We start from the raw sequence: 20,576 nt of genomic DNA on the forward strand, positions 1-20,576 counted from the left end.
TCTGGTGTTCTTCCAATTATTGCTGTCGTGTCAAAAAATGCTACCATAGCATAAATTAATAGTAGAGTCTACTGATTTGTGCTACTCTATTGCAAAAATTCATTTACAATTGGAATATAATAGTTAGTGGAGCATGTTTTCATACTTAAAATATTTATCAAAGAACGTAAGGGTAGAATTTTCTGATATGAAAAATACACTGTGTAATCAACAAAACATGATCAACAAAATGAACAAAACATGTCCCAGTACTACTAACTGTTAAATAGCAAAAAATGATAGGTAGCATAGATTGGCAGAACACCTGCTGTAAATGACTCACCACTCAAGTTTCGCATTGTTTTGTGCCACGAATTACAGTAGTCTAATAACTGTTTATGTTGTCTTGCACTTGTTTATACTCAACAGTATGAATTAGTCTTGAAAGCTTGTTTGTGTTTTAGAGCTGTTACACAGGTTAACATGACAAACAAAATTAACTATTAGCTCTAATAACATTTAAGCGAGAATAATATGGGGTGTCCCATTTATTTTGTTCATTATTATGCTCCAATTAAAAATCCATTATTCAGTAAATATGCTTAATTCGCTGATGGTTTAAGAATAACTTAGAATTGATGTGTAAATAAAATAAAATAAAAACTCAATAAAAGCTGTGCTGTTGAAAACAAAACAAAAAAAAGTTTTTTATTTTTTATTTTTATTAATCTAATATTTAACTATCCTGTTTGGGTGGGCTTGTGCCCTTGATAGCCTCAGATTCCTGTTTTAGGTTGATGAGAGTGGATCCCAACGTGATCTCCTAGACCATCCATCTCACGTTTCGATAACTTGCGCATGCCGAGATGTGCCCATAAATTATACATAAATTATTTCCACACTTTAGTTAATTTTTTAATAAACCCCCCAAATAGGATCAATCTCCACATTTAAACATTTAACACTTAATAAAAAAAAACTGTACAGTTATTTATCATTTTTAATTTCCTGCTTTACACCCAGCCATGCAAAATGGATCTTCAAATCTCTTTTTTTCAGATAGGTTACTTGCTTTACTATATGAAGTTTATACAGTATTAACAGTAGGCTAGTACAGTAGGATGCCACTGTACTTAAGTTTAAATTATGTATAGGCTAATACGGGTGTTAATAAGGTGCTTTTAAAAAATCATCAATAGAAAGCTTGTTGGGAAACAAGGAAGAAAACAAGCTTCAGATTTAATTATATTTTCAGGCCGTTAAGAAAAGTTTTGTTGCTATTTGAAGAAGGGGATCTGGAGGGATGAGCCAAAGATAATCTCTATAGTGGAAGCCTACATCATGTAGCTTTAATGTCCACACGCAACAAAAAGTGTTCTTGTCTCTTAGTCATTTATTAGCTTAAATGGTTTGTGTTTGTTGATCCATGAGGGGAAAGAGAGACAGCAGGGCAAACGGGGAGATAGTCAGCTCGAATAATGAGTAATAGTGGTCAGCAAACTGCTTTTTAAAGGATGAGTGAATGACTTAAGAAGGTACTGTGCAACACTATCTTTAGTATTTGCACTGAGTCCAGGTCAGCTAGGTGTTTACTACGACCTAATGACTGTTTCAGACTTGGCTCTGTAAAGGTTTTGTTGTGTACTGCAACACTCAATGTCCTCTATATCATTATGGGTATTTGGTCCAGGAAGGCTTTTCACCATGTTTTTCTGTAGTACTATACCTTCAGCATTTTTGATAGTGACTTAAAAAGTGAAGCTGTATACAACTTAAAAAAAGAACAGGAAGTAGCTAAAAGAGTTTTACCAATTATTTAGAAATATGTGTAGTCACTGTCTACAATATTACAGTCTGTGCTAGTGTCCTGAAGGTTGTGAGTTTAAATCACAGGACTGCTGTAGAGATGTTTATCTGTTTCACCTTCAAATGAATGAAAAGTTATGCTTTAAATGGAAGTGATAGTAGAAGTGATACTTTAGTGGTAGTGATAGAATTATATTATTAAGCAGTTATGTGTAAAACTCTGCAAAAATCTACTGCATGAAAGTAAAAAAAATATACAATGTATGTATAAAATGTCGTTAATGTATTTACCATAGAAAACTTTAACTAATAGTTGAATATAATTATCACTATCTAACATGTTTTCAAGCTTGGAAGTTCATAAACTTAAATCATTAAAAGAGAGAGAGAGAGAGAGAGAGAGAGAGAGAGAAACTATTTTTTGGAACGTTTTTGTGGTCAGTGTTAGGAGGCAGATTAATGGTCCTATTGTTGTAATGTTATTTATCTAATACAATATTTAACAAACATGCTTTCAGTCATTTTAATTCTTGTAAATTTTGCATAGGATTAGACTCAAATCTTTACTATAAGTAATTAATTACAAATCTGAACTTGGTTAAATAACTATTTTAGGGAATAAATAATAATAAACTAATTTACTAGCATGCATGAGACAGCTGACCATTTAATGAAATGAATAATTGTCTACCTAATAATATGGAAACATAAGTATATAAACTATATGAAGTAAGTAATACTAAATTTACTACAGTACTTAATGCTTACAAATATACTACCAATTAGCCTATACATATGTAGGACATTACCTGAAAGAAATGATATTTTTTCAGCCTTGTACTGTAGGACATAGTGGTAGAAGAAATGCATTTCCACTTTTAGGCAATGACCCCATTTTAGAATAGCTGTTTGTGTTTTCACCCATATAGTGGTTTAAGATCTCATGCTGGATACTGATCAGATCTCTCAATCTGTAGCTGACTAAGACAGAACAGGAGCTATCTGCTGACCTGCAGTGTTTTATGGGAACAGGGCATTACATGACAGTAGCAAGAATGTTGGGTCATGAAAAGACATGTTCCTGATGGTTAGTAAATAAAGTTTACTATAAGCTAATTAATTCAGTGTAAATAAATATGTTGCTTATTTGCTATAGTTTTTTTCATTTATTTAAATGTATACTGTTATATTCACTATAATACAGACTTCTTCAGGTTTGCTTTCCTACAATATTTAGATAAGATATGTAGTTTTGATTATATAATGATAATATGTAGTTTTGAAGATATGATTAGATTTTAGCCTGGAAAGTTGATATATACAGATCAGCCATAAGATACACACACATACCATTAACATATTAACATTAATTTTCAATTACACACCAGTAAACTGATAACAGGACCATGACGACCCAAGGCTCACCAGTTGGATCTAACAGAAAAAGGTGCCAGAACACCCAGAGCACCACATCCCAGCATGCACAGGGCCCAATACTGCCAATTTGGCCTCCAAATTCTTCAGATCCCATTCCGTTCAAACATCCTTGGAAGGCACTGGCCAAACAAGTCCAATCACGACCACACAATCCACAACAGCCAAAAGTATCTGCTACCAACATCCTGGTGCCATACAGATTTTTATTGCATTAAACATTGGACCAGTATTTTAATATATATAAATAAAAATATTTTATTTATTCATTTATTTATTTTTAGAAATTCTCACAGTAGTGTAATATTGGTAAACAGTAACAAATTATACAAACTCAGGTGCACCTGTGAAAACTCTCACTCACTGACAAGACACAAGTGTGCACAAAAACAATTGTCCTTTTCTCTTTCTTTGTTGAGAAGTCTCTTGACTTAAAATATACCCGTTGGCTTGTTTGATGTGTACAATGTTGTAGTGTGATTTTACATGCAGAATGGAATGGCTCTGGGAGCTCACCCTAATGATCATATAATCATATGTAATGTTTCTCAGGTAAAAGGGACAAGGAAGAGCTTGGGGTTTGGGTGAGGTCTGGAACAGACTATGCTATGAGGCAACTAATGCTGTTTAATCAGCATCTTTAATCAGATCTAACATATAATGCAGTTATGCACTATGTCTTTTTTTAAATGTATTAAATGACTTGTCTCCTATCGCTTGTCTTTTATCGCTCTATACCATAACTATTTACTGTTTTAAAGTTTCTTTTTACTAAATTCTAAATTCTAAATATTCACTCATGAAAACATTCATTCAATTTTATTCTTCCTTTCTTGTGGGGGAGCAATGTTATTAAATAAAAATTAAACTGTACACTTATGATTTTGTATTTGTACCATTATATGAATAGTTTTAAGCAAATGAGTGGCACTGTTATTGAGAACATATTACATGGTTTACTCTCTCTCTCTCTCTCTCTCTAACTCTAAATGAGCCTTTAAAAAATAAATAAATTAATTAAAAATTCAAGTGCCACTTGGGTTTTTAAGCCAGTGCTAGTGTACAAAGATCTAATGGGGAATATTTCCCTTCTTTTTAGACTTGCAGAAAACCTTCAAGTCTGAACAACTAGAACACAGAGGACATAGAAGTATAAATTCATGAGCTTTTTTCATATACTATGATAAACAAATTATGTTGGTGTGTGAAAACTAAATATATGTTACAGCATAGTCACTCTTTTATCAATAATATTTCAGAATCCTTTGTTCCTTCCGGCCTGCATGCATCAAGTTACAGTATGCTGCTGCTGAACTGATGAGTTTGCAAGTTATATGAGTAAGATAAGGGCCACAGACATGGACATTGTGTACTTGATCCAATGGTCCATTGAGCACAAGGGTGTCAGTGGCTTTTAGGAAGCATATTCATGCATATGCTGATTTATTTCTTACATCAGGACCAGCATAAACAAGCAAATTTTTGACATTGATGTTTTGGTGAAGACTGGTTTCTAGAAAATGTCAGATTTTACTCATGCCTCATCTTTTCTTTTGAAGCATGCCTTCTGACATGATAATCTGACGGATTTGATTAGAAATTGCATTGATTCTGCACAAACCTTTGGAGTCCATGCCAGTTCAAGTGCACAAAAGGAGACATAACTTAAAAATTCCTAAAAGTATTTCAAAGATTCAAGTTTGTTTCAATAATATAATTTGTATTAAAACATGGGATAATTTATGCTGGTCCAGATAAAAGAAATAAAAATGGCCAACTGTCATGTCTTGAAAAAAGGCATATATATAGAATGTCAGTAGACCTTACTGGTAGCAACACACAGCATTGTACAGGGGAACAAAAATGTGGCGAATGAAATAATCTTAGCAGATGAACATTGTACCCCACTGCAAAGCTAAATCTTATGCATTATAATTCATTTGGTTCAATTCTAATAATTCTAGTTAATTAAATAATCAGTTAAAACGAGTGAAACCAATACTTTAACTCTCCACTGAAATAGTTACATGTGTGCTACAGCAAACCTATTGCAAAGAGCTAAATAAGTGCACTTGTGCTAAACTTTTGATATAACATAATGTATGTTACAAAAAAACATGATTTATGAAACAACTTCTAATAACTACTCTGTACAGTGGAATGCAGAGGCTTGCTCTCTACTAGCAAAATACACGCTACTCAAGGACACTAAACTTGATTATCTGTCTATTGTGGTCTTGATTAAGTTCCACTGAAGCTCCACTTAATGTGGCTGAAATTGTTTATGAATCCTATGATAGAGTGACAAAGTGACAGATGACGATATAGTGTCTGAAAAATGTACAGCGTTTGTTTTAGACCGTGAGTCTATGACTAACACTGAGATCTTACCTTTCAATGTGAATGTAAAAAAAAATTAAAAATACAAAAATCAGTGTACAATATGAGTGCACAAATAAGGGCCTTCTTATAATACAGGGTGAGCATAAAGTCTTTCTCTGATTTTAATCATATATTACAAAAAAACCTATGTTGGGTACAAACATATACTGTAGTTTATTGCAAATTATATTCATCATTCTGTTTCTATCTAGTAGCATTTTTTTACAAATATTTCTGAAATACATAATCAGGGAAGGACATTATGCTCGCTCTGTTTATTGATGCAAAAATATTACAGCAATGTAACTTAGTTTACACCATAAAAGTAAGCAATATAAGTACAGGCAAAAAAAAAAATCATAGTAAAAATACAAAAATATGTCATTCCCTAATACCATCAAGTCTTAATGCTGATTTTAGCACATATGTGATGCTTCCTGTGTTCTTTTGTGCAAGTGACCCAAATGTTATATTAGTGCTAACAGTGCCTGAATCTGACCATCATGCACATAAAATGAATGAACCAGCAGTGTATGCCTTCATTTCGTAGCGGGTCACTTGGACAAAAAGCTTAGATGTTTTGTGGATAGTACTGGCATTCCTTTGCCTATGAAATTGGAGCCAGCAGTGACCTGCACATGTTATTTAATATACCGTAAGAAAAAGCTGGTTTCTAAGCGATTTCAATTATATTTGGAAAAAAAATCACCGCAAAAAAAATTGCAATGTAATCATGTACAAAGATAAATACTTAATGTTTGACTAAGAAATTGCAAAGTGGGTAAAACTAAAAGGGTTTTAGTATGTTGTTAAAAATTGGTTATTTGCTGTTTAGAAGGGACATAAATTATCTTTTCTTTTCTTATTAATTTTTCTGATTGGTCCTTGAAATTAATTAGTTCAAAGCAACTGAATAAAATCATAGAAGCTGTACCATCTTCATTTCACTGTCCTGCACAGATGTAAGTGTTCCTTAATTCAAAACAAATTTATGAGATTTGGTTAATGAAATACTAATGAACAGCCTTATGTATGTAGGGTGCATAATCATTAGAGACATAAAGCCCTTGAATAAAGTGTACAAAGGTTCAAATTCGTATTAAAAGTTCTAACTGGACTCGTGACAAACAATATCATCGACTGTCATTGCAGTTGACTATAGTGAAGACTGACTTTATTTTTGTTAAACTTTCACTGCTTTTTTATACGATATGCATTAATGGAGAATGGTAATTTGAGTGTGTGTGTTTGTGTGGGGGGTATTTCGAAAAAAAAGGCAGACAAAAACGAACAATCAAGATAAAAGAGAGCAGTGTAGGCACCTAAACAAGCAGATTGAGGAGCAAATAAATAATATAATATGACATTATCATGCCATTACACTTAGTCCTTTGAATCTCCCTGTGCTGTAGGGCTTGGGCTGCTGTGTATGATGGACTGGACATCTGTGTTTTAGAAAGAAGGGAAAAAATCCTCTACTCCTCTACACCTCCACCTGTCCCTGAGTGAGATAAGTCCTGAGCTGTTGAGCTGCATTCACAATCTTCCGTTGATGGCCCAACAGATTTACCCCCAAAGCTTGCACATCCCTGAAACATACAGACAATGAATAAGCGTAGAAGATAGGAAAAGAGAATAATAGAGGACATTATTGGTACAGCATTGTGTTCAGCATTTACTACAACAAGGTAAAATGAAAAAAAAGAGAGATCAGGTTTATTCAGTAAAAAAAAAACACTGTTTATCTTATCTACAGTTTCACAGGTACTGGAATGCATAATTTGTTTACATGCACCAACAAGGTTCAGGAAGTGCACACAGTTTTTTATAATTTCAGCAACACTGCTGTGACTGATACACTCATACACACATGCACCCACACACCACAAAGTGAGTCTCACTGCTGTGAAGAGAATGATCCAAATAATATCTGGACCCTGGTGGTCCTGAGGTATCTGATGAAATGGCCAATGAGAAAAAGCACAAGGTAAGTGAACATGCATAAAAAATCACTAAATGAAATGTTATAATTTGATCTGTCTTGCATAGGTTGTGATTAAAAATATTTATAGTTGCCTGCACGTTTCCTTTCCTGCTGGCTTGAATTTTGTCCTGCAAATTGCCATTATGACATAAAATTGCTTACAAGCAATTTGCTTTTTCAGATTAAGCAAACAGGGTTGTTAAAATGCTGCTCCCCAATGTGTGGTTCTTAAAGAAGATGGTTTTAAGAATGAAAGATCAGCTACAGAACTGGGAATGATCAACCCATTACACAATTGTACTGTACATTACATATGGAAACAGACTGCCTGGCAAAAAAGCAATAATTTCAGATGGGTCAAATTATTGGGCTGCATCAAGCAAAGAAACAACTAATTAGATTTAAAATTAGATACTGGAACTTGGCTTAAAACCCTTCAACAAAACCTGGTAGGATAGCACTGAAACATCAATTTTGTGGAAAAAATGTTTTGTTGGAAAAACATTTTGAATGAGTGTGGTAGGAGGTAATATCACTTGTAAGTGCTTAGTAAAATTTCACACTCACAATGTAAAGAGAAGTTAAGGGTTAGGGACTAAAAAGCTGTGTGGTCTTAAGAAAAACATGAATGAAGATCACCTAAACACTTGATGTTGCAGGGTAAAAAACACAGCTGTGGGCAAAGTAGTGAAAGTAAGAGCATTTCCATACGCACACAATGTGATGAAAATGCACAAGATTTGGACTAAAAACATCTCTTGTCAGTAAGAAAAATCAGAAAAAGCTTTAGTTTGCTAAGGAGCAATAGAAAAATGGCATGTGGTCCGATGAGTTCAGATTGAGAGCATCAGAGTAAAAGAAGAAATGCATGATGCAATGTACTCATCATGCATAGTGCCCACTATACAGGCCTCTGAGTGCAGTGTTATGATATGGAGATGTTTCAGTTGGTCAGGTCTAGGCTCAGCAATGTTACAGTATGTGGCAGTAAAATTGATTAAGTCAGTTGATGACCTGAATGTACTGAATAACCAGTTTATCACATTAAAGAGTACCCCCCCCCCCATGTCACAGACATAATTCAGAATTAAAATTGTGAAAACTGCTTCACGAGGAATCATTTTCACAAATGACCTGGCTAGCACATTGTGTGCTGTAATCAAAGCAAATGCTGACCGAATGAAATCATGTTAGTACAGGCTTGTACCTGCTTTTGCCTTAAGAGCTGAATTAATTCTTATTCTTAAATTCATAGATTCAACCGGGTGAGTGTAACATTCTTTAGAGATTATGGTCTAGGAATGATGGTATGATACAGTTGCTGAATTGAAATCTGGTGACTGTGGAGGCCATTTGAGTTCAGTAAACTCATTGTCACGTTAAATTAAACACTTTGAGATGACTTTAACTGGCATTTAGCCAATGCTCAATTGGTACTAAGTGGCCTAAAGTTTGGCAAGAAAATATCCCCCAAACCATTACACCATGACCACTACCCTGAACTGTTAATACAAGGAATGACAGATCGATGCTTTCATGTTATTTGTGCTAAATGCTGTGCCATTGTTTTACTAATCTTCTATTGTCCAATTTTGGTGAGCCCATGCAATTTAAAGCCTCAGTTACAGTACATGTTCTCAGCTTACATGGGTGGCACCTGGTGTGGGCTTCTCCTGCTGTAGTTCATCTGCTTCATATGTTGTGCATTGAAATAAGCTCTTCAGCATACCTCAGTTGTAATGAGATGCTATTAAAGTTACTTGCACCTTTCTATCAGCTCAAACCAGTCTGACCATTCTCCTCTGACAACTGTTACTGATTCTGATGCTTGGTTTAAACCTCAACCTTTTAACCCCTTTGCAATAACAAGCAGCTGAACAGGTGTACTTAATGAAGTGTCTGGTGATTGTATATAAATTTTTTCACAAATCTTTTAATATGAGAGAAAAGTAATTCTTGGTCATGAAGAACAATGTTCTCCTCAGTCGTTTAACTTAGTGCTAAAGTTAATGTACTGTACTGTATATACAGTGAATATGCTTTAACCCTGTTCATAGAGAGTGTGTAAAATTATAACAACAGATCGTTTGGCCACACATCTAAAGAATAAAAAGTGGTGGCACATTCTCTGGCAATTACAGAGTCACACACAACGTGTGATTCACACCAATGTACAAACTTCGTTAAGCTCACAATAAACTCATTGCATTCTGGAGGTGTGAATGGGTGTGAAACTGCCAGGCCAAAGATGAAAGCTGTTATCACACTTTGGACTTAGCCAATAAAGGGTGATGCAGGCCTCCTGTCCCAAACCAAGTTGTCTATCAAAAATGCGCCATAGTCACAATTTAAGCTAGGATGAGAGCATGTCCGGACTGTCTGAAGAGTTCTAAAAGCTTCTGTCTGAGTGTTCAGTTACACAGAAATATGATGTAGTGGATGTTAACACAGGGGACAACAGCGTTGTTCCACTTGCTGTATTTCTTACTTGGTGTGTTGGTTTGTATTCCTATTGGACCTCCAGTTGATACTTCATGTACAACCAAATCTGAGTGGCCATTTATCTGAAGATTGATAATACCTTTACTGTGACAGTCTCACGCAGGTTCACACCACTGTTCTCTAATAACAGTCATAGGTACTGTATGCCAATGAATGATGAAATATGAGTGACAAGAGGCTTTACACAAATTGCTCTGGCTTTGATTCATTGAAAACAACCTGGGTAACTGAAAACAAGGTTTTAATTCTGTTTGATTACTTTTACAAGTATTTAAAATTCAGTTAATAAGTGGTCAAAACTGATTAATTGCATTGTATTGCATTTTACTTCACTACAGACTGACTACAGTTCCAGATTAGGCTACACAGTTACAGGGATTGTTCAGGTTCCAGTTCTGATTAACCATAGACCTAGTTTCAGGTAGCCGTGTGGCTGGCTCCTGCACAAAAAAGAGTCAAATCTGTGTTAAACACACAGCAACTTTAAAAAAGAGCTACTTGATTTAGCTCAGTGGGTCTGTAGAAGCCTCATACGGTACAAGTCTAAGCTGAATACATTTTTGCACTGTCTAGCATAGTACTCTATTTACTTAAATTCTTAAAGTGCATCAATGTGGACAACTAGTTGGTTTTTATAAAAGCATTATAGAACATGCCTGATTTGAATTTTGTCTGGTGTGTTGTGCCACTAAAGCCTTAAGGGTTATATTGTATGCTGCATGTACTTACTCCATGGTGAGCAAGCTCACTCTCTCCAGGCTGTCCAGCTGTGCTCTCTCAAAATCATCCATGTAGCGTTCCATCCTCAGCGCACTTAGCCACTCGCTGACTGTCGTCACTGTTGATAGATCTCTGGAGGTGGGGCTGAGCAGGGGTTGGGTGGGGCTTAAAAAGAATGTGTTAAGAGGGATTTAATTCGAAAGAAGGCTTTAGCCGGAATTAATCAGAATAAAAATATTGTCTAAACCAGGGGTCTCCAAATCCAGTCCTGGTGGGCCGGTGTCCAACACAGTTTGGTGATTCTTTTTCTCAAACACAGCTGATTTAACTAGTCTGTTATTTACTAGGTTCAGTGGATGTGTTTAGGTGTTGGTGAATTACAAACTGTGCTGGTCACTGGCCCCTTCAGGACTGAATTTGGTACAAGATGGTATCAAAAAGTTTCAAGACTAGTTTTGTAACAGGCCAACAGATGGCAACACAAGACTGCACACACAGTCACAGGATGCACCGACCTTAAAATAAATCAGCATGCCAAAAGACATCATCTTGTGTACATCGGGAGCTGTACAACTGTGCAATTCTGACCATGTGCATTACCATGTCTGCTATTTTATTATGGACAGCATAGAGCAAAGTGCGAATGTGAAATTCTGCATGAAACTGGGTAAATGCCATAAAGTCGTTTTTACGTGTTTCGGCATTTTTACGGCGATGCAGCAATGAGTCATAAGGAACAGTCCAGGCAATCCTTGTGTGATTTTAAAATGTTCCCAGGCAGCTGACATAGGAAGATTACATCAAAGTCCGCTAAGAACTCTGTCAGCATACAGTGGATGACCTGTCCTTTATGCCGAGAATCATTACTTATGACGAAACTTGGATGTATGGGTACGACCGTGAGATGAAGCAACAGTCTTTATAGTGAAAGAGCCCATTATCTCCATGACCGAAAAAGGTGAGGCAGGTGAGGAGAGACTTCAAGAGAGTGAACACCAGGAAAGCAGCAGGACCAGACGGCATCTCAGGTCGCATTCTCAGAGCTTGCGCAGACCAGCTAGCACCTGTTCACTGAGATATTCAACATCTCTTCATCTCAGTCAAATGCTTCAAAGAGTCCATCATTTCATGTTCCTGTCCCGAAGACTGCTTCCCTCAATGATGATCGCCCTGTAGACCTTACCTCAGTAGTGATGAAGTGCTTTGAGCAGCTGGTCAAGGACTTCATCATTTCTTCACTACCGGACACACTCAACCCACTACAGTTTGCATACCGCCCAAACCGCTCCACAGACGATGCAATCTCCCATCTCCTCCACACATCACACACTCACCTGGACACTCGGAAAGAGAATTATGTTAAAATGCTCTTTATCGACTACATCTCTGCTTATAATACCATAATTCCCTCCACACTCACCACCAAGCTGGAGCACCTGGGACTCAGCTCATCACTGTGTCAGTGGATCTCCAACTTCCTAACTGGCAGACCACAGGCAGTAAGGATGGGTGGACAAGTCTCAGCCTCACTTACTTTTAGCACTGGAGCCCCCCAGGGTTGTGTTCTGAGCCCCCTGCTGCCTGGCCACTCAAACTTTACCACCATCATTAAGTTTGCTGATGACACTGTCGTGGTGGGCCTGATCTCTGACAATGACGAGACAGCCTACCTGGAGGAGGTTGGAAATCTGGAAAACTGGTGCCAGAGGAACAATCTCCTCCTGAACGTCAGCAAGACAAATGAGTTGATAGTGGACTTTAGCACAAAGCAAGAGAGGAACTACCAGACCCCCGTCATCAACAGGAGCCCAGTGGAGAAAGTGGACAACTTCCGATACCTCGGTGTTCACAGGACCTGACATGATCCTGCCACATCAACACCGTGGTGAAAAAGGTCCGGGCAGCATCTCTACCACGCCTGAGAGACTTTAGACTGCCCTCCAAGGTGCTCAGGAACTTCTACTCATGCACCATAAAGATCATCCTGACGGGAAACATCTTAACCTAGTTCGGGAACAGCACCATGCAGGACAGACGAGCTCTACAGAGGGTCGTGCGTTCAGCTGAGCGCACCATCCACACCGAGCTCCCTAATCTGCACTCGATCTACAGCAAGCGGTGCTAGACCACGGCCAGGAAGATCGTGAAGGACCTCAGCCATCCCAACAATGGACTGTTCTCTCTGTTGCGGCCAGGAAAGCGCTTCCGCTCGCTGAAGGCCAACACAGAGAGACTGAGGAGGAGCTTCTTCCTGCAGGCGATACGGTCTCTCAACCAGATTAACACACAGGACTAATCATCTCAGCGTTTTTGCAACATTCCACACAAATGGAAATTCATGGACATTACTCATCTGTGCACACACCCCTAGGCACTGTAGACCGGACAATCATGGACATAGCACATTTGCACACACAATGCACATTTGCACACACTTGCACGCATATTGCACAAACAATGCTCAATTGCACACTTCAGGACAATTGCACACCTAATTCATTCCACCTACTATTTGCATTTAAATTCATTTTTGTCTGTACAGATTTAGCTCAGTGTTTATATTTTTTATATCTTGGAAACTTGTATATTTTGTTCAACTTTCTTATAGTTAAGATATAATTTATTTCTTGCCTCTTTTCCTTTTTTATATTTCTTGTTAAATTAATTTTTATTTATTTATTTTTTTAGGTCACGGCGGTCGTGTAAGCATTTCACTGCATATCGTACTATGTATGACTGTGTATGTGATAAATAAAATTAAAATTTTAATTTGAGGTCCGCAGCTCAACCAACTGCATGCCCATCATCTTTTTCAACACCCGCCGCATTGTGCATCGAGAATTCATCCCCAGGGGCCAGATCATAAATAGCCAATTTTACTGCCAGGATTTAAGGTGTCTGAGGGAGAACTAACCTGTATGGCAAGAGTGACTGGACTTGAAACCTCAAAGCTTTTTGATACCCCTTATATTTCTGATGGTAGATGCAGTTTGCGGATCTTGTCATACCGAGCATATTCTGCTTTCAGGGATGCAGGGTGACGTATGAGGCGGTCCAGTGACGAGAGAAGAGAGTCAAATCTGGGTCGATCCTGTCTAGCAGCCTGCCAACACTGCAGCATCAGAGCATGCAGAGCAGGAGGACAACTGCTAGGAGCGGGAAGGCGATACTGATCAATCACTGCCTTCATTACCTAAAGACAGAGAAATCAAGAAATAAATTAAATAAACTGTAGGTAAGTACTAGTGACATATGTCATTTGGCATTTCCTCTGTTGTTTGTCAGTGAACCAGTAGGGATGACTTTATTGAGTGTGGGCACACATGCTGGATTTTTGCTGGATTTTATTTAAAACAAAATTAGATTGACTCTTGTGTCACCCACTTGTACTTTTCTGTATGGAAAATATTTGTGCAAAGAAAGCATTCCACACAAAGGTAAACTTAGTACCACAATTGTTCTAAAAATAGATACTGTACACATGTCACATAATAATATGAATAATAAATAATACTGCTTCAGTCAGATGCCATGATTTTGGCTGGAGGCTGTTGGTGACACTATGCATCTCAGTATTCACTCCCAACGCACACAAACACAGTAAGCATACACAGAAGACTGAACAGGAACGCTGATAAGAGAACGAGGCCAACATAAGTTTTAATATAGCTGGGGTGCAAATAATTTTTAATTTACACACATATGCTATATGTTGTTAATTACATTGCTATATGTTGTTAATTATAATTATGACCATAAAAACCATGAATCAATTTATAATTTTCTTCTCAGACTACTGTCTGTTCTTTACAAAAAGATCTATAAGGCCTGACAGACACAAAACACAAGCCTTACTTCTTGGTTGCTCATGTCCCAATAGGGCCGTTCTCCATATGACATTACTTCCCACATGAGGATCCCAAAGCTCCAGACATCACTAGCTGAGCTGAACTTGCGATGCTGGAAAGCCTCAGGAGCTGTCCACCTTATAGGTATTTTACAACCCTGAGGAAAAGGAATGAAAAAAGTTTGGTAGTTTATAGTTTATGAAAATATGGTGTCTACATGTGCAAAGATGTCTAATTTAAAAATGATAAGAATGTCTTAAAAAAAAAAAACCTTTTATCTCAATACTTTTGGCCACGACTGTAAATGAATAAATGTATGAATGAATGAATGACTGAATGAATTAATTAATTATTTTAAAAATATATATTTTACCACTATGCATCTTTGCACTATCAATAATTATGCTCATCTTTGCACTACTAATTATTCCATTATTCCATCCATATTCTATATTTACTGTACAAATAAAAACTCACACATGTATTTATATATATATATATAAATACATGTGTTATTATATATATATATATATATATATATATATATATATATATATATATATATATATATATATATATATATATATATAAAATAACTCTATTACCAAATACCAAATGCATCTTCTGTTTGTATAATCCCATTGTATTTATTTATTGTAAATAGGCCACTTATTCACTTCTGGTTAGGTGCTGTTTATGGCTGTACAATGACAAAAAAGATTGTACATCTAATCTAATCCAATCTAATCTAATTTAATTTAATCTAATTTAATTTAAATGTGGCCTAATGTTTACAAAACATAATATAAAATACTGATATAAATACAGACACAAATGTATGACTAATCTGACTAAAGTGACAAAATTCTGACAAAATTTCCTTTTTTACCAAATTTAACATTTTTGTCCATATGACTCAGTTCAGTTTTCTAGGACACACCAGTGATGCAGTGTAGGTGGGCATATTGTGGTCCAAGTCCTTCATGAGTCGTGACAGACCGAAGTCTGAGACCTTACAAACCAGGTTTGAGTTCACCAGAATGTTTCGAGCTGCAAGGTCACGATGCACAAAGTTCCTCTCAGAAAGGTAACACATTCCTGCTCCGATGCCTCTTACCATACCGACCAGCTGCAACACACTGAATTGATCCTCATTTTCCTGGAACATGTGAGCAAGAGAAATAATGACCACAGAGATATCACTTATACAATAGAAATGAGATGTGATCAGATGTGTAAGCTCATGTTTAATTTACAGTATGATCTACTGTGGTAATAAGCATCTCACCCTGAGGAAGGCATCAAGGGGGCCATTCTCCATAAACTCCAGAATGATGCGCTCAGGAGGAGTGTGTGTGATCACACCCTCAAGTTTCAGCACATTGGGGTGATCAAACTGGCCCAGGATTCCAGCTTCACTGAGGAACATCCCTCTCTCACGGTCTGTGACTCCCCATCTCAGAGTCTTCACCACTACTAGCACTTCTCTACGACCCAAAGGTCTGTATCTGCCCCTGGATACCTCACCAAATTGAGCTAGAAAGAGAGAGAGGGGGGAAACATAAAGATATGATACTGCAGAATGCAGCAAACCTATACAGCTAATGTGACAAAACAGATATAAAGAAAAAAAAAAGAATGACACTGGATTAACATTACAAACAGCATATATGGTGAATAACACTAAATAAAAATATGTACTCACTCTATTTTCATTATTTAAAATTTTGCAGTTTTATATACTTCATGATATCCTTCTTCCTGAAACCTTCCATATTTCCATTTTATTTCTTGTCACATTATTTTCATTAATATTCACTTCCTTTTCCTATTAACGCTGGACTTGTCTCCCACAGGCCTGCTGGTTATCTGTGGCAGCTTCACATTTTCATTTTCGTACATAATCTACAATATGTGTCAAAGTTAGTCACTGTTAGTTCATATCCAATTACACACTAGCTCTTCTTTAGTCTCTCTCTCTCTCTCTCTCTCGCTTCTTTTCTCCTCAGGATATTTTTGACAAATGTATTGTAATTCTCAATATGCACTTCAATTGCACTACATTTTCAAAAGCAAATGGTGACTTCTACTGCTGGCCTATTTTAATTTCACCTTGAAGCCAAGTTACCATTTTCAAGAATTTCTATGGATCATGATGACAAGCCAGTAGGGGCATCTGCGGTTGCTTCTGTTGGTCACAGTGGCACAGATACATACTAGCAACTCAGCATAGGTCAATGATGATTTGAAAAAAAGTACTTCTGTTAAGGGCTTTCTGGTGTGTGTTAACGGGTGGGCTTCAGACTGGTCTTAATTTTTCCGCGTTTGGGAAAGTTGGTTAAAATGAACTAAAATTCAGTACATTATATTGCCTATTTTGTGCTGAAAAAAATTATGTCACTATATACTGCACAATCCGGAACACTATATACACTATATTAATAAAAAAAAAAAATAGTAGTACAGATATTGACTAAAACGCTCTAAGCTTTAAGGGCTACGTAACTGCATTACCTGTGGCCTTATCGTACTAAACGATTGGCATATTTAGTTTTCTGCTCTCAGTGCCTTATTATTCTGATGTAGTTGTTGCTGCACCAAGCTGCGATTTTTAAACTGTAGTGTTTCGTAGCATATATACAAGTGGGTACTGGGCATAAACTATTTTTGATTGTATTTTTCAAAGCAGCTCTGTGGTGCTAAATAATAACCTGCAGTAAAAAAATGTCATCTAAATAAAGTCAATGGAAAAATGCAACGTATCTGACTCAGTTTAAGAATAACACATCAATACTTTCTGCCCTTCTTTAAACCCAGAATTTAGGAAGATTTTTTTCTCATTCTAATAACAAGGAACTTTTTAATAATGAATCTGACATTAGACAGAAACCGGATTCCCTGGAGGAAACCTACTAATCATAGGGAGAATAATTGACATTATTATTATTATTATTATTATTATTATTATTATTATTATTATTATTATTATTATTTATTTTTATTTTTATTTTTAATCACAGGCATATGACTATCGGTTCCACAATGTGGCACATATCAGCACCCAGGTAAACCCCTATCTGTTTACTCACCAGCACCAATGACTTCTTCAATCTTCAGGTGAGCAGGGTCAATTTCTCTGGCAAATTCTTTGACTGCCTCACTCGGATCCTCATAAGTGGAAGGATCCACATAATATTTCACCCCGGCTAAACACATGAAAACACAAAGCCAATGTTAATTTTTCATTGCTTAAAATAGCAGCTCATAAATGTGACCTCTGGAACACACAACATCAACACAAGCATCATACAGATGCAGCAGCAAACACTTGGAAAATATGTGCTTATACTTATAGCACCAGACACACCTATTTATCTGTCAAACAAGACAAATTAACGTGCAGCTAAAGATTTATATACCTACTCAGAACATTGAATTAGAATATATAATTCTGTACCTTTTGATATGTTAATATTTTGTGAAATATGCATTTAAAAACATCATAATTTAAGCTGAACACAAATGCTCCAAAAATGCAAATATCATGTTGTGCTAAAAGAAAAAGTTTTTTGTGATGTTTTACATTAGACCTGAAAGAATATAAAGCATCCACACACAAACACACTCACACCTCCATCCGTAAACCTTTTTAGGGACTGTGGAAGTCAATTGTGACCATTTAATTTATTCCCATTTTCACAACTGTGGTAGGACTTACGATAACATTTACACACTACAGGCAAATTGGAAATGCCAATTAGCCTAATCTGCATACCTTTGGACAGTGGGAGGAAACCGGAGTACCCAGAGTAAGCCCACCAAGCACAGGGAGAACATGAAAACTTCATGCACTTTGAACCCGGACCCTAGAGGTGCGAGACGACAGTGCAACTACACCACCGTGTCGCCAAATCCCCTCGGTTGCTAATATTTCTCTAAAGTATGCCACTGTAATGGCTCTCTCTCCTTTTACTGTTGAAGTAAGAATACACTCACTTACTCATCTTCTATACCGCTTTATCCTGTATTCAGGGTCACGGGGACCTGGAGCCTATTCCAGGAGGCTTAGGGCACGAGGACAGAGAGCCAAATCATCTCAGAACACACACACAATAGGGGCAACTTGGGAACCCCAATCAACCTAACCTACAGTACATGTATTTGGACTGTGGGAGGAAACGGAAGTACCCGGAGGAAACCCACCAAGAACGGGGAGAACATGCAAACTCCATGCACATGGACCCTGTGGTGGGAATCGAACCCAGACCCTAGAGGTGCATGGCGATTGTGCTAACAACGACACCACCGTGCCGACACACTCACCTCAGTTGCTAATTGTCAATCCATCGCAGGCAACACACACTCATTCACACACAACAGGAAATTTGGGAATGACAATCAACCTAACCTACATGTCTTTGGACTGTGGGAGGAAACCAGTGTACCCAGAGTAAACCCACAGAGATGGGAATCGAGTCTGGCTGGGAATCTGAGTCTGGATCCTGAAGGTGCAAGGCGACAGTGCTAACAACTACACCACCGTGCCGCTACACTTACCTCGGTTGCTAATATATCTCTGAAGTCTGTCACTGTAATGGCTCTCTCTCCTTTTCCTGTTGAAGTAAGAATACAATTAAAAAAATATATACTTTTTCTCAACATTAAACCATATTATTACCTACGTATTATAAATACTCAATACAGTTGATTATTGAGAGATATTGAAAAACTTCAGTTTAGACTTACGTCCTAAAGACAAACATGATGATGACTGCTGACACGACTAATAGAAATGCAGCTCCACCCATCACAGACCCGACCAACAAAGGCAGATGGCTCTGAATTTGCCTTGACCGCTCTTCTAGAGTGACAAAAACAGCAATGAAAAAAATTTAACAGACTGCATGAATGCTCTAAATGAGATCTAAGCCATATCATCTATAAACACGACCTTCTGATTGCTTAGATACTGTAATAGGGTTAAAATGTTGCTTCATGTGAAGTACAGAACTAAATCAGAGCCATGAGGAAATTACAGTACTTATAATTTTAAAAATGTATGTCTTATGCATAAAAAGCTGTATTCAGTCATCTTCGTCCATAAGCCTATAGTAGGAACAATGGGAGTAGGACAGGAATAGACCTTGGATGGTATGGGATTGGGATGCATAGTGAAAGTCACAAACTTTATAGCCAATGTATTATTTAAAAAAATCACCTACTGTCATGTTTTTGTAGGGTAAGAGAATATCTGAGAAATGTTCAAAGATTTCTCTCTATAGTGACAGATTATTGGTACAAACCATGATGATGGAATATTAGAAAGAAACAGATAACTATGTTATACCGATGACATCTTAAAACAGGCCTCCAAAGTGATAGATCGCTTGTATGAAAGGTCAAAAGTAGGTGGAAGACTTTGTAATGTGTACCCATTGCCAGAGTGCTGAAGTAAACTGAATTGCTGTAAGGGCCATAGCCTCTCTCATTGCGAGCTCGGATCTGGAAGGCGTAAATGGAGCCTGGGCTCAAAGCAGCCACGGTCACTGTGTTGGTCTCGGTAAACACACTGTTTGCACTGCTCTCATCAGAGCTCTGCAGAGAGAGAGGGGTATTGGTTTAGTGCTCTTGGATTAATCCTGATTTATACAAAAGATCACAAACACAATAGTTTTGCTCTAAATATGGGCAGCTAATATTTATAGTGTGGACATCCCTTTGCAAAATTACATATTTTATTATGAATAGAATTTAAATCATTTTAAAAGAATATTAGTTGCAAATGTTAATGCATACTTATTTTATATATTCAAAAAAAGCAAAAAGGTAATTGTGGAAAGTGCAAATGTTTGGACATCCTACTACTGTAAGTCATTCCCTACTGTAGTAGCACCCACTTTGGTATCCAATATCACAGAATT

General features: G+C 37.0%; 1 protein-coding gene across 2 annotated transcripts in view; it reads right to left on the reverse strand.

The window, feature by feature from the left end:
- Positions 1 to 6,031: 6,031 nt before the first annotated feature.
- The window catches only part of ephb6 (eph receptor B6), a 61,415-nt gene continuing 46,870 nt past the window's right edge, over positions 6,032 to 20,576 (reverse strand). For both annotated transcript variants that reach the window (XM_053494472.1, XM_053494471.1), the window contains exons 10-19: positions 20,088 to 20,250; positions 19,402 to 19,516; positions 19,213 to 19,268; positions 17,745 to 17,861; positions 15,944 to 16,191; positions 15,596 to 15,814; positions 14,663 to 14,812; positions 13,816 to 14,000; positions 10,817 to 10,972; positions 6,032 to 7,190 (exon numbers count right to left, since the gene is read on the reverse strand). In XM_053494472.1, the coding sequence (XP_053350447.1) occupies positions 7,085 to 7,190; positions 10,817 to 10,972; positions 13,816 to 14,000; positions 14,663 to 14,812; positions 15,596 to 15,814; positions 15,944 to 16,191; positions 17,745 to 17,861; positions 19,213 to 19,268; positions 19,402 to 19,516; positions 20,088 to 20,250 (1,515 nt within the window). In that variant the 3' untranslated portion in view covers positions 6,032 to 7,084. The remainder of the gene's footprint in view (positions 7,191 to 10,816; positions 10,973 to 13,815; positions 14,001 to 14,662; positions 14,813 to 15,595; positions 15,815 to 15,943; positions 16,192 to 17,744; positions 17,862 to 19,212; positions 19,269 to 19,401; positions 19,517 to 20,087; positions 20,251 to 20,576) is intronic.

The sequence above is a fragment of the Clarias gariepinus genome, chromosome 4 (genome assembly GCF_024256425.1).
Source record: "Clarias gariepinus isolate MV-2021 ecotype Netherlands chromosome 4, CGAR_prim_01v2, whole genome shotgun sequence".
Classification (NCBI taxonomy): Eukaryota; Metazoa; Chordata; class Actinopteri; order Siluriformes; family Clariidae; genus Clarias; species Clarias gariepinus.